This window comes from Vespa mandarinia, chromosome 3, assembly GCF_050613455.1.
Source record: "Vespa mandarinia isolate Hongniang chromosome 3, ASM5061345v1, whole genome shotgun sequence".
Classification (NCBI taxonomy): domain Eukaryota; kingdom Metazoa; phylum Arthropoda; class Insecta; order Hymenoptera; family Vespidae; genus Vespa; species Vespa mandarinia.
Genome location: NC_140812.1, coordinates 2,865,001 through 2,877,490, shown reverse-complemented (window position 1 = coordinate 2,877,490; position 12,490 = coordinate 2,865,001). Strand labels below are relative to the sequence as shown.

Sequence of the window (12,490 nt, the reverse complement as noted above, 5' to 3'; positions counted from 1 at the left end):
TTTTCGAATTTCAGTCAGAACAAGTAAATCTCTAGTATATAAACTGATGATTTTCATTTGCAACACTAATTATTTTAGATAAAACATTCGATAAGATTTTGTTTTCTGTCATAAATTTATATACTAGTTATTAAATGTGTTAATTATATTTATTATCCTATATGCATTGTTTGCGGAACAAATGCGTACCAACGTTATATCTAGCACGAATGCACGCTAACATAAAAAAAAATAAAAATATGAAAAATTGAAAAGTGTGAGTTCAATCTACTAACCTACCTACTTTAACCTATACGAACCCAATTGTTAGATACACGTGAGAGGAATATAACCTATCAAGCTTATACAACAATAAGTTAGGTGTGTGGTGTTTCCCGCTTAAACTTGTAGTTTATATTTTGTTTATAGCTGGCGCTGAAGTCATGCACTTGTGGATTTTTCATGGATAACCCACTATATAGAAAGAAACTTTGCATAAGCAATAATTGTGATATATTTATTTAATTTTGTCAGGTGCACAGTAGTTTAATCAGACTATCACTTTCAGTAGCTATGGCTGTAATTTTAAGAAGAATCAAAGAAAGAATGATTTCTTTTTTTGTTCCCGGCATCTTTTGTCGTCTCCTTTGTTTTCGGCGTCTTTGTTGCTTTCACTTTGTTTGGTTGGTTTGGTGTGCGTTTGGTGGACAGAGACGTGTTAGTTATATATCTAGCCGAAGGAGGCGTAACAGTCGCAACGAGGTCGCCACACGTTCTTCAAACGAAAGGTGATGAACAGCGTAATGGTTTACAGTATATGTATCTACAGAGTAGTTTATCGATGATTCACAACGTGAAGAAATTGAAATTCGTACAACGCTGGACTATTTCATAGACACGTTATAAGCCTTTTTTAGTTGGCTCAGGATTTATTTATTAACAAAAGAAAAGCAAATATTTCTGCATTATCGACATTTTACGTTTTCCGACACAGTGTCTCATGCTAGATAGCATATTCTTATTCTAAATTTTAATTTGAGGCTTTGTTTGCTTTTAAGAAAACAACAAAAATGGCTGCAATTTTACGCGTTAAACGTAGACACAACGATGAACCGTTAAATGCTTTGGTGATCGCATGTAAACGATGTAAAACTACCGAAAATGATGAGACTGAAAATGCGACTGATTTAACATCAGTAACTGCGGTTGTGAAATTCGCTGGAACAATAACGAATCAGGTGAGTTTTTCTTTTTCAAAAAACAATATATATACTATATGATAAATAAATAAATTAAAACCAATATTAATTGTTTCGATAGGACGAAGATGTGATTGAACATTTAGTAAAAACAGTAGGTAAAAATGAATTAAAAGCAAATTATAAGCAACATGTTGTGGATGTTAAGAATGTAATACGCGAAAGGATTAAACAAAAATCTATCGAGAATAGATACAAAGTCGTTAATTGTTGTCGTTCTTTGGATACATTAAATACTAATGAATTAGAAGATACTATGACTGTAATAGATGTTGAAGATTCTTTTTCGTGTTCAACTGCAAAAAATCTAGATTCTGAAACGGTACGTGATAATGTCCTTGTCTATCATTACTTATATAAAACATTTTATATATATGTGCATATATTTATTTTGTTTCAGTTAGAAAATTTTGTATATGACTTGTATTATACTCAAACGGGTAGTGATATGATAATAGATGATATTGTATCTATTCATGGTCTTGAACAAGAATTTGTATTTGATATGAATAGAGACGAAGATGGTTCCAGTAATGGATATGAAACTGAAGATTCCAATTCAGAATCTCACTGGTGGAATGATTATCCGGATACTGAACATTCAGATTTATCTGTAGATGAAGACGAAATGAGAAGAGCTGTCATGAAAATTAACCTAGATGATGAGGAATCATCAGATCTTTCAAGCGAAGATGATTTTGTATGTGCTATAAATAAGGAAGATGTGGAACAATATGGTTATAAATATGCACGGTATAAAGCACAAATAAAACAAGAATTGAGTGGTGCTGAAAGTGATTCAAGTGATGGTGTTTTTTGCATAATATGACGATGACCATGATATTATATCCTTAGAAAAATTATCATGGTAAAGATGTGGAATAATTATAATTGTGTAAAAGGCTCTCGATGAATATATCATTAGGTTTGTATTTGCGGCAGATAGTTTTTAAAATGTATGTCTTATGAATATGATTGCATTTTATGAATATACATGGATTAAAAAATTATCTTCATTTATACTTTATCTATATTAGTGTGACAAGTGTGATAAGTGTAATAGTAGTTGTGACAGTATGCCTTGACTATTTTTACATTAGTAATGTATATCATTTGAAACAAAACAAAAAATATTTTGAATATGTGGAGGATAAAATGAAGATCTAATTAAATAATAAGTGAAATTATTATAGATACTCTATTCCTTTGGCTTCTTCTATTTTAATACCAGTATGCCTTGACTATTTTTATATTAGTAATGTATATCATTTGAAACAAAACAAAAAATATTTTGAATATTATTAATATATTAAATATATTTTGAATGGAGGATAAAATGAAAATCTAATAAATAATAAGTGAAATTATTATAGATACTCTATTCCTTTGGCTTCTTCTATTTTAATACCTGCAACAAAATAATTATGGTTTGTAAAGGTTGTAGAATTTTATTTGCATGTTTATATATTTATTACATATTTGTATAGATATATCTTGTGTGTAAAATTCATCTATCAAAATAAAAACAATAAAGTAAGCCTAGCATCAAGATGTTTGACAAAGGAAGATGTTTAGAAATATGAAAAAGAAAATTGTTCTTATTGAAAGAATGATGCGTAACACTATGCCACGTTATATAAACGTGATGGAAGTACCGGATAGAGATTTACAAATTTTCGCAACAAGTTATCTTCCGCTATATAATGTTAAATTTCATATTCAAGGTTTATGAGTAATAAATTCCGACCACTTTTTCTTTCTGAGGGAATTAATTAATAAGTATTGGTTTATAAATAATATAACAAGAATACTCTCATGAAAGTATTTCAGAATACATTCTATATAAATTTATCGGGAGAAAGCATTTTACATTAATTGTGTATATGAAAGTCAACAATAATCGTAGGAAGTTATTTAAATCAAGTAAATAGCCGATATTCTTGACGGCACTTTCTGCATCAGAATTCCATATTAATTAATATTTAAACTCCTATCAAATTTTTATCATGAGGTCTTCACACGAAGAAGTTGATGTCTTTTTAATGAACTTGTCATATGATATGGGTAGTACTGCGTATACACGTAACATGACCTTAACTCTAATTTTTACATTTACGCGCTCGCAATGAGACATGACTTGTATACAAGTACTCGCGGTGCTTTTTGATTGTATATGTGTGTTCATGTTTATGTTATGTATCTGTGTGTACGTGTTTATATGTACCTGTGTGTATGTATTTATGTAACTGTGTCATTAAAAGTTCGCCGATTTTTATCGGAATTTAAACTATGGTAATTTGACTATAAATTTATAAATTAACAAAATGTAACATAATGTAATGCAATGTAATTCGTGTGCTGAGACAGAACGAAAATTCGGTAGAAAATATTTGCCTAAATAATAATGTTTTTTGGCAAACTCACTTACGTTCGTGGAACGGTCATCGATGCACTAGTTACCCCAACAAGTGTGAGTGCGCCCTTTTAGTTACCTACATATTTATACAGGAAATTTTCAAAGGATAACTGAATGTGACTCGCGTAAATGTGTTTTTCTTATTTTTTTTCTTTTCTTCCTTACGTTGAAGATAGACAAACTTTTTTTTGCTAAACTTTTACGCTCCCAAGAAAAAGGAGGGAAATACATATAAACAACGATACATGAAATCATCAGTTATTCATAACCATCCTGTATATACATGTATGTAACTCTATATCGCCGACGTAACTTAATAGATTCAAAAATTGAGATTGGTATCATTATTTAAGATCGTTTCTACCTTTCCATAATACTCTAAGTATCTACTGTACAACATTTTACACTCACTTAATCATCTTTATTTAACCTTAGGTATGTCGATAATTACTATATACTACGAGATTATTGAATAGTCATGAGATTGCACAACTTTAATCGGATCGTCGATCGTGGTTAAGGAGATAAGCGTACCGATCATCTCATCTAACCGCAATTATTCTTTTATATACAAGAAGAATGATACGTTAAGCGTCACCATAAGATCGATATGATTTATATCTTATAATTTGATCGATCCAACGGTAAACGATTTGACAGAAGGATCGATCGGCCCGCGACACTTTTGCTGCTTTATTATCGTTCGCGTAATTTTCCTTGAATTCTATATACGAGAGTGCTTATGTACACATTATTGATGCGATTCGTCAGCTTATAATAAGTACGAACAATTCCCTGGATCGACAAAAATCACATGATGGTAGTCAACTAAGTCGGTTAATCTGTAATCGCTATCATATTATATGTATATATTAACTGGCAACAATTAACAGACCCATCGTCGTACACGTTCGCATCCATGTTTTTCATTAATCCGAGAGAAAACAACGCGAAGATGAAATGTCTTTTGAGGATGGACATTGTTATCCAACACGTCGTATGTTATAATAATCTAAAGTACGGATGCCTCGGTTCTACCGCTGGGCGGAGTCGTGGCGTGGCTACTCGAATTGTTATTGTTGTTATTATTATTACTCGCCTCACCGGCGTGACTCGAACAATAGAACTTTTTGTGCGCTATGAATGTGCTCAAGTAATTGAAACTTATGTCGCATGACCGACAATAACGCGGTCCAGTTTTGTTAGGATCGAGACTTTCCTCAGGCGGTGGACTCTCCTCGCGTTCTTGCTTCACTTTACTGGTCACAGCCGCGGGTGGTGGCAAAACTGGTGGTTGAGGACTTTTACGAACTTCACTCTTCCCATTGATCTGTACTTCCGTTGGTATTTCTTCCGGTGTGGTGGCAGGAGCAGGTTCAGGAGTAGGAAGAACTGCTTCATCGTCGAGGACGCATGTTATGTAATTTTCCTCCTAAGGGAAGAAAGTAATTTCGTCATGTATCTGTCTTGTTTCTTTTATTTTTTTATTTTTTTTTGTTCTTTTCCATTTCGAAGAGACGTTGATTGCATTTTTCAATGTCTCATATGGATAACCATACCTGAAGATCCGTACCACGTTTCTCAAAGTGCATTCTTATGTGCGTTCGCATGCCACGTAATGTGTTCCCTTTGTAACGGCAAATCGTACATCTAAACGCTTTGACACCTTGATGAGCATCCATGTGACGTTGCGCTGCACCGGCCGTTGGACTGACAGCACCGCATACGGGACACCGCCAACCACTAGTCGGTCCACCACTGCACGTGTGTGTACTACCTGCTTCGATTATCGCCTAGAAACGTTTATATTCTTCATATTTCTGTTGAATGCAACAAACGTTCGATTGTTTATTCATTTATTCAATTGTTTACCCACCTTACATTTGGTGCACCGAGAATGGTGTTCTTGCGATTCGGGCCTCTTTGGACAGTAAAAAGCTTGATGAGCAACGAGATTATCCATGGAAGCGAATTTAATACCACATGCTGCACAGATTAACTGCACCAGTGGTGGTGAAGGAGTGCTAGGCGGTGGAGGGCTATTACTCACAGTCGTTTCCCTTGCTTGGCAATAATGTTTCTTGTGAGCGACGAAGTTTTCGTGTCGACAAAAGACGATGTTGCACTCTTTGCATCTGAAATGATATTTTTTGATCATAAATAATATCTTAAAAAGTAGGACCTTTTAGAAGAATGAAGAATTTTTTTTCTTATTTTTAATAAGAGTACAGACTCACCTGGAGACACCATGTTTCACGAGAACACCAGGTACGGGCACGGGAACAGGAGGAGGTGGTAACTCAGCCAGTCTAAGAGCTAGCTCGGTTTGAGGTGGTGGAGGTGCAGATCCGGTGCTGCTACTTTGATTTGTACCGATTGACCTTGCTCGTGGACTGGCACTACCTCTAGACGATCTCGGGCTACCTGGTGGTGGAGGAAGTGAAGTTGGAGCCGGCGATACTCTATTTTCTTTCTCGTCCTGATGTGCTGTCGGTGATCTTCTAACGCTGAGATCAAGAGGTGTCGAAACGGACGGCGAGGTGGAGGAACTAACGAGCGATGCTGGCGTGGTAGGTTTGTTGGCTGCTCTAAGGACGGCTGGTGGTTCGGTGACGGTATTCGTGCTGGCTAAGCCTCTCATCATTGGTTGCAAGGATCCATTTGGCAGTAGAAAGCAGGCCGTATCGGGAGCAGGAAGAGCTGGCGCAGCTAGCACACTGGCACCACGTATGAGGGAATACGGCACAATGAGAATCGGATTGGTAGGTAATGCCAAACATGGCTGTGGTGGCGGAGAATCACCAGGACTCGAACTCGTAGGTGGTGAAGCTTTAGCCGAGGAAGATGTTCCTGTTGTTGCAGGAGGTGGTGGCGGAGGTGCACCGTCCTTGACAACGTGCCTGGTACTACAGTAATGCGTTTTATGAGCCCGATAAGTCTTCAGGGAGTTAAATCTGATGTCACAATTGCGACAATATCTCTCGGCTTCCTCGTTGAGAGAACCATTCGAGGCCGTCGTCGAATTATTTCCTGGCGTCGTTCCTGTCGTAGCCGTTACCGTTGGGATCGTCGGTGGTGCCGGAGATGCCGCATGCATTCGCATGTGCCGATTCAATGAGACCTTCTTGTCGGCACTGTACGAACAATGCGGACAAGCGTAGGCCTTCCGTACTTCGAACTTACTCGATTTCTCCTCATCCTCATCGTTGGTCGCGTCCTCTTCGAGACGCGGTCGATGGGCGCAATAGAAGGTACGATGAGCCTCCAAAGTGCTGGCTGAACTAAAACGAATACCACAGGGTGGACAGATCAGGGGAGCTGGTCTGGCAGGTTCAACGGTGATCGTTTCTTTTCCGTCAGTTGGCAGGACGAACAAACGACCCGATGCAATCGCTGAAATCACAATTTCAATTTTTTAGTATCACGTTCTCAATCTAGGCATGTCATTTTGATAATGATCATATGAAATAACTAATAACAATGAAGAACTACAATCTAGAAAGAAATTTCAAAGATAGTTTAGGTCTTGTTATCGCAAGGATATCGATTTCTTTGTAGTTTGAAAGATCTCTCGAGGTAGATTTACCATTCTGCAGGCCAGCAGGTAAAGGTGGACCGGGATTAGGCGGCGATGCGTTTTCAGGCTTGACGGTAAGCGCCGCGACGGCGGCAGGCCGAAGAGCCGGATCCGTCGCTAGACTAGCATTGAGTCTCAGTCTTGGTGCAACGTCTTCTTCGAGTTTCATCTTTTTCGGATCTGGAGGTGTTTCGTCCACGATGCTGGATGTGGTACTCGTGCGTCTCGTGGAATCTTCGGAATCTCTCCTGGAGCTTGATTCTCTTCTTCTTACTAATGAAGTTGACGATGAAGATGGTGGCCTCTGTTGACATTCTTCATCTTTGACTAACACTACGCTCAACGATTCTTCGTCTATTTCCTTCGGACTGGATTCTCGAACGACCCTCGACAATCCGTGCCGATCTCTCTGCGTTTCTCTCGTGATCTACGAACAATTTGATCAATTGTTGACTTTGTCGTTTAAATTCGGAAGAAGAGAAAAGAAAAAAGAAAAATAATATAAATAAATAAATGAAAAACTAATTAAATCTATTAGCTTACTTCTTCGGTGAGACTAGTGAGTCGCTTTCGAGCGTTCTCTGTAAGCACATTAAATCGTTGCTTGATGTCATCGGCAGCTGAATTAAAGATTATACTATTCGAGGAAGAAGAGGAGGCGTTCAGTCTCGGCGGTGGTGGTAAACTAGAGTCCTCCTCAACGTTTGTAGCTCCAACTGGACTAGACACGGCCGATCCACCACCCTCGACGCCGCTGCTCACCGATGGGGTCTTTTCGGAGTCGCTCCAATCCTCATCCTCCCCTGAAATTAACAAACAAAATTAATAATACATAATCAAGCATTGTTATTAAATCCTATTTCTTTTGTTTTTTTACATTTTGTTTCTTTTTTGTTATTTTTTTATTTGTATGATTAATTGCTAGATAATATGTATATACATTTTCTCATAAGACGACGACGATGAGAGATCGACGATTCATGTGAAACTACCATGATCTCGAAGTCGATTATCGGAGGAAATCGATCGAGAAGGAAGAACGACACGCACATAAAACGATGCGTCTCTTTAGCTGTCCGAAGCTCTAATGGCTTCTCGCCACGCTAGTCGTTCCCCCACCTCTCTCTCTCTCTCTCTCTCTATTTCTCTCTCTTTCTCTCTCTCTCTCTTTAGGTTCTCAACACCCTTCGAACCTTTCGAAATCCCCCTCCACGTAACTCACTCAGGATCGTTCTTACGTATTACGAACGGACTTGCCGAAGGGCTGTTGGGTTGATCTCAGTCCTGTACAGAATCGATAAGATTTCGACGTGCACCTGATTAATGACGCCTTTCGTTTCTCGTAGCTTCACGATACTGATGATTCTTCGTGAATTATTTAGTCTATGAATGAGTAAAATCGATCGAAATGTTTGATAAATTAGATCAAGTGGTAGTTTTAATTGTTAGATTAAATAGAGATATAATATATATATATATATATATATATATATATATATATATATATATATATACAGAAAGAGAGAGAGAGAGAGGATGATGACTTCTGTGAAGGTCTAGAGCAAAGGCCAGCAGAACTCACGTCGAAGATATCAAGTATTGGCATCAATAGCCTCCTTCGTGTTCTCCTTGTCTCTCTAAATAAGTGTTCATCAATGAAGAAAGAGAGATGGTAAGCAACGTTCTTCGTCCTAACCATCTCTTTCTTTCTGTCCTTTTCAAGCGTAATACTGGCTCTTAACCATTTCTCTCTCCCCTCTCTGTCTGTCTTTTATTCTCAAGCAGCAATTCTTAATTGCGTGTGCATGCGAGTTCTTGGTGATCAAGAGAGGGCTGCGAAACACCACCGCGTGCAGACGCTCGCGCGGACGCGCGCGCGTGCTCACAACGCGACACACAAGCTTCTTTCTCTCCCACGAGCACGGTCCGGCTTGCCAACCACCTTCACTCGGGGTGTAATATATCTCGAAAGGGGAGGGAGAGGGGCAAACACGGCCGCCATTAACATATCCGCGAGCCGATAAGCCTTTCTTGGAACCGATACCGCGCCCGTCTACACACCACCGAGTCTCGGGGCTTTGTAGCTATGTTAGAAACGGAAAGGAGTGTGTGAGGATCGTGAAGGAAAAGGGTAGGGGTGGGTGGGACGAGCCGTGGAAGCCACCACCCAGATACACCTCCGCTTTCTTCGGACTTACTTTTTCATAAAAAAACCGACCCGTTTAACATCATTTCTATTTTCTCTCTTTTTTCTTTTTCCTTTTACTTTTCTTTTTACGCTCTTCCACGACTGGACATTGTATCTGTTTGAAGAGGACGATGACAAGATGAGAAGACAACAATATATTTTTTTGTTCTTTTGTAGATCTGAATGTTGAGTCTGTTTGAAAATGGACTAGACAACAACTTCTCTTTTGTAACCTTTTAAATCGAAATATTGAACCTCTTTTAAGTGGATAAGACAATACCTTCTTTTGTGATCTTTAAACTTAAATGGTAAATCTGTTTGAAGCGGACAAGATAACTTCGGTAATATCACTTTTATTGGACTTTCTTCTTTTTCTTTTTTTTGTTATTATATTGTGTCATCAACGGTAGAATTTGATTCAATTAAATTAGTCAAGTTGTACTTTTTATCGTACAATATATCTCAGGGAATTGATTTTTAAAATATAAAAAGAAAAAGAAAAATCATGAGATCATAAGATCTTATAAGATTTTGATTGGACAGATATTGTACAGATCACGAAGCTAACATAATCATTTTCCGTTAACGTATTTCATCTTTTCGTTATCTACGTTGATTGTAAAGATCCTGCGTACTTCCTTTTCCTGCTTTTTTGAATATTTTTTTTTGAGGTACTAAAAAAAGTATAAATCATGGGAGTAGGTTCGTGTATATGAACGCACCGATTTCAAGAGGAATGCGAAACTGAAGTTACGAGGGATATAATGAGAGCTTCAAGAATGTAAAATTACCTATTTCTATGTGGTTGTGTTCAGGCAATTTTCCTTAAGTTTCTACCACGTGGTTGATTTTCCTTCTCTCTCCCTCTCTCTCTCTCTTTTCTTTGGTCACGTAACAACACGCGTAAAGATTTACAGCATCACGTGTTTGAAAGCAACTTGTCAAAATTTGACACACGTGCTGTGCTCTCGGTTGCGGCACTCGTTCGATCAATTCATCTTGATGGTTTTTCTTTTTCCTTTTTTCTTTTTTCTTCTTTTCTATAAAATCGACATCGCTCTTCATTATTCTCCACGGTACTTTAACAATGAGGATACTTTTTTATTAAAGAGACAAAGAGAGAGAGAGAATGAAAGAGAGAGAGAGAGAAAGAGAAAGAGAGAGAGAGAGAGAGAGAGAGAAGATAAAAATCTTTTCATTGAATTTTAAGCCTTTAACAATCTCTTTCTCAAAATCTCGCGTGTTAATAACTCGAGTAAACGTAATTAAAATCAGGCAGGATTATCGGTAGAGTTACTCTGAGACCGAATCGAAATGCAAAAGACAGAAGTAGAAGAGAATATTCTACTAGTATTATACTAAGATACGATACTAGTATACTCTATCGATGAATAAACGAATATACATATTACATCGGAGCAATGCGCGACGTCGAAGTGTAAACGTACAGCTTACGTGCTCTACTATTTTCAGAAAGAGATCGTCGTTCAAAAGAAAGTATAAATACGATGGTAGGTGGCGGAGTAGGAGGAAGAATAAGAAGAAGAGAAGGAAGTAGAAGAAGAAGAAACGAACATAGCATCAGCATCAGCACTAGTACCAGCAACACCAGCAGCAACAACGGTAGCAGCTTCATCGGCGCTATGCAAATAGGATCCTGATCGTGACGCGGGTAGGCAAACACGCGACGTACAGGTAACAGGCAGGCCCGGTGAGTTCTGAGTGAGTTCTCTTCTTCTTTCCTTTCTCTGTATCGTCGTCTTCGTCGTCGTCGTCGTCGTCGTCGTCGTCGTCGTCGTCGTCGTCGTCGTCGTTGCCTTCTTCTTCTTCTTCGATTCGTATATGTGAGCCTCCTTTTCACGGGGCCACGACCCATGTAAAAGATGCATGCCAGTTTTACAGATCCATCGGTGTTGCTGTTTCTTCTGGTGTTCCTGCTGCTGATGCTTCTGTCTCTTTCCTTCCTTTCTAGGCTTTCGTCTCTGTCTTCCTCTTCGTCATTCATTCTCTTCCTCTCTCTTCCGTTCTCTTTCTCTCTTTCTCTCTCTTTCTTTCTTTCTCTCTTTCTTTCTTTCTCTTTTTCTCTCTCTTTCTCTCTCTCTTTTAATCTTTTTCCACTGCTCTACACGCTGCATCGTGGAGATATGCTAATGCGGCCGTCCCGATCGTGACACTACGGCCACTAAGTGAGAGCTCAAGTCGTAACCTTCTCATCAGCTTCTACGCCGCTTCGATACTATACTACTACCTCCCTCCTCTTCATCTTCTGAAGCGTACCTCATGATCGAGGACGACTGGAGATTTCGTGGATCGAGATGGACACAGTATAAAATATATGCAAGGATCCGATCAATTTTATTATTAATAATGAAACAATTGGAATATTTATTACCAATACCTAAATGTCCATTGATTTTTAAAGATGAAAAATGCTAACAATTATAAGTCATCATAGCTGTAAAATTTGAATTTTCATCGGGTTCATTTTACATGTGATTCCATGACCGTCATTATATGGATATAATCGTCTATCTACCACTTCTTTTTTCTTTCTTTCTTTCTTTTTTTCTTTTTCTTATCTTCTCATCTTTATCTATCTAATTTGTTTACGACAGAAACACGCTCCGCCTGTCTCGCCGAAAGATATTCGATTCCTCTAAAAATCTTTTTCCATTTTATTTTCTTACTCTCATCTCATCGATCGCTTCGCAGCTAATCTTCTAACGTTCGATGGGAGAACAGCGATTAGCCAAGGATTAGGATTAGAATCCAAAGGTCTTCCTCCATCTACCCTAATCGAGAAAGTCCTCTAATTTTTTTAACGTCCGCCTTTAACGGCCTATCATAATTTCATGCGAGATCGTTATCCTTCTCTTCCCCTTTTCTCTCTTTCCCCAATCTCCACCACCGTTCTTTTTTCTGACTCATAATTACGATCGTCAGATATACCTACAAATCTCGAGAGAAAATTCACGAGTGAGCCAATACATTTTTCACGCGAGCAGTTGCTATTGTTGCTGCTATTGTTGTTGTTGTAGCTGCTGCTGCTGTTGCTGCTCCTCGCGTGAATC

The 12,490-nt window shown here is 38.2% G+C and overlaps 2 protein-coding genes across 9 annotated transcripts in view; one reads left to right on the top strand and one right to left on the bottom strand.

Annotated features, from left to right (window-relative positions):
* The first annotated feature begins 760 nt into the window (after positions 1-760).
* On the top strand, positions 761-2,495 carry fs(2)ltoPP43 (female sterile (2) ltoPP43). The gene is made up of 3 exons (XM_035882185.2): positions 761-1,217; positions 1,300-1,560; positions 1,639-2,495. Exons 1-3 carry the CDS (start codon positions 1,050-1,052, stop codon positions 2,065-2,067), a joined length of 858 nt encoding a protein of 285 aa, XP_035738078.1. The 5' UTR covers positions 761-1,049; the 3' UTR covers positions 2,068-2,495.
* A 178-nt stretch (positions 2,496-2,673) lies between these two features.
* Positions 2,674-12,490, bottom strand: part of ush (Zinc finger protein ush) — a 141,738-nt gene continuing 131,921 nt past the window's right edge. For 3 of the 8 annotated variants that reach the window (XM_035882394.2, XM_085656058.1, XM_085656059.1), the window contains exons 2-7: positions 7,775-8,034; positions 7,241-7,658; positions 5,892-7,047; positions 5,531-5,789; positions 5,214-5,447; positions 2,675-5,086 (exon numbers count right to left, since the gene is read on the bottom strand). In XM_035882394.2, coding sequence (XP_035738287.1) covers positions 4,667-5,086; positions 5,214-5,447; positions 5,531-5,789; positions 5,892-7,047; positions 7,241-7,658; positions 7,775-8,034 — 2,747 coding nt within the window. In that variant the 3' untranslated portion in view covers positions 2,675-4,666. Of the gene's footprint in view, positions 5,087-5,213; positions 5,448-5,530; positions 5,790-5,891; positions 7,048-7,240; positions 7,659-7,774; positions 8,035-8,171; positions 8,395-12,490 lie in introns of those variants that run through there. The other 5 variants (XM_035882397.2, XM_035882398.2, XM_035882395.2 and 2 more) reach the window with 3 other exon arrangements.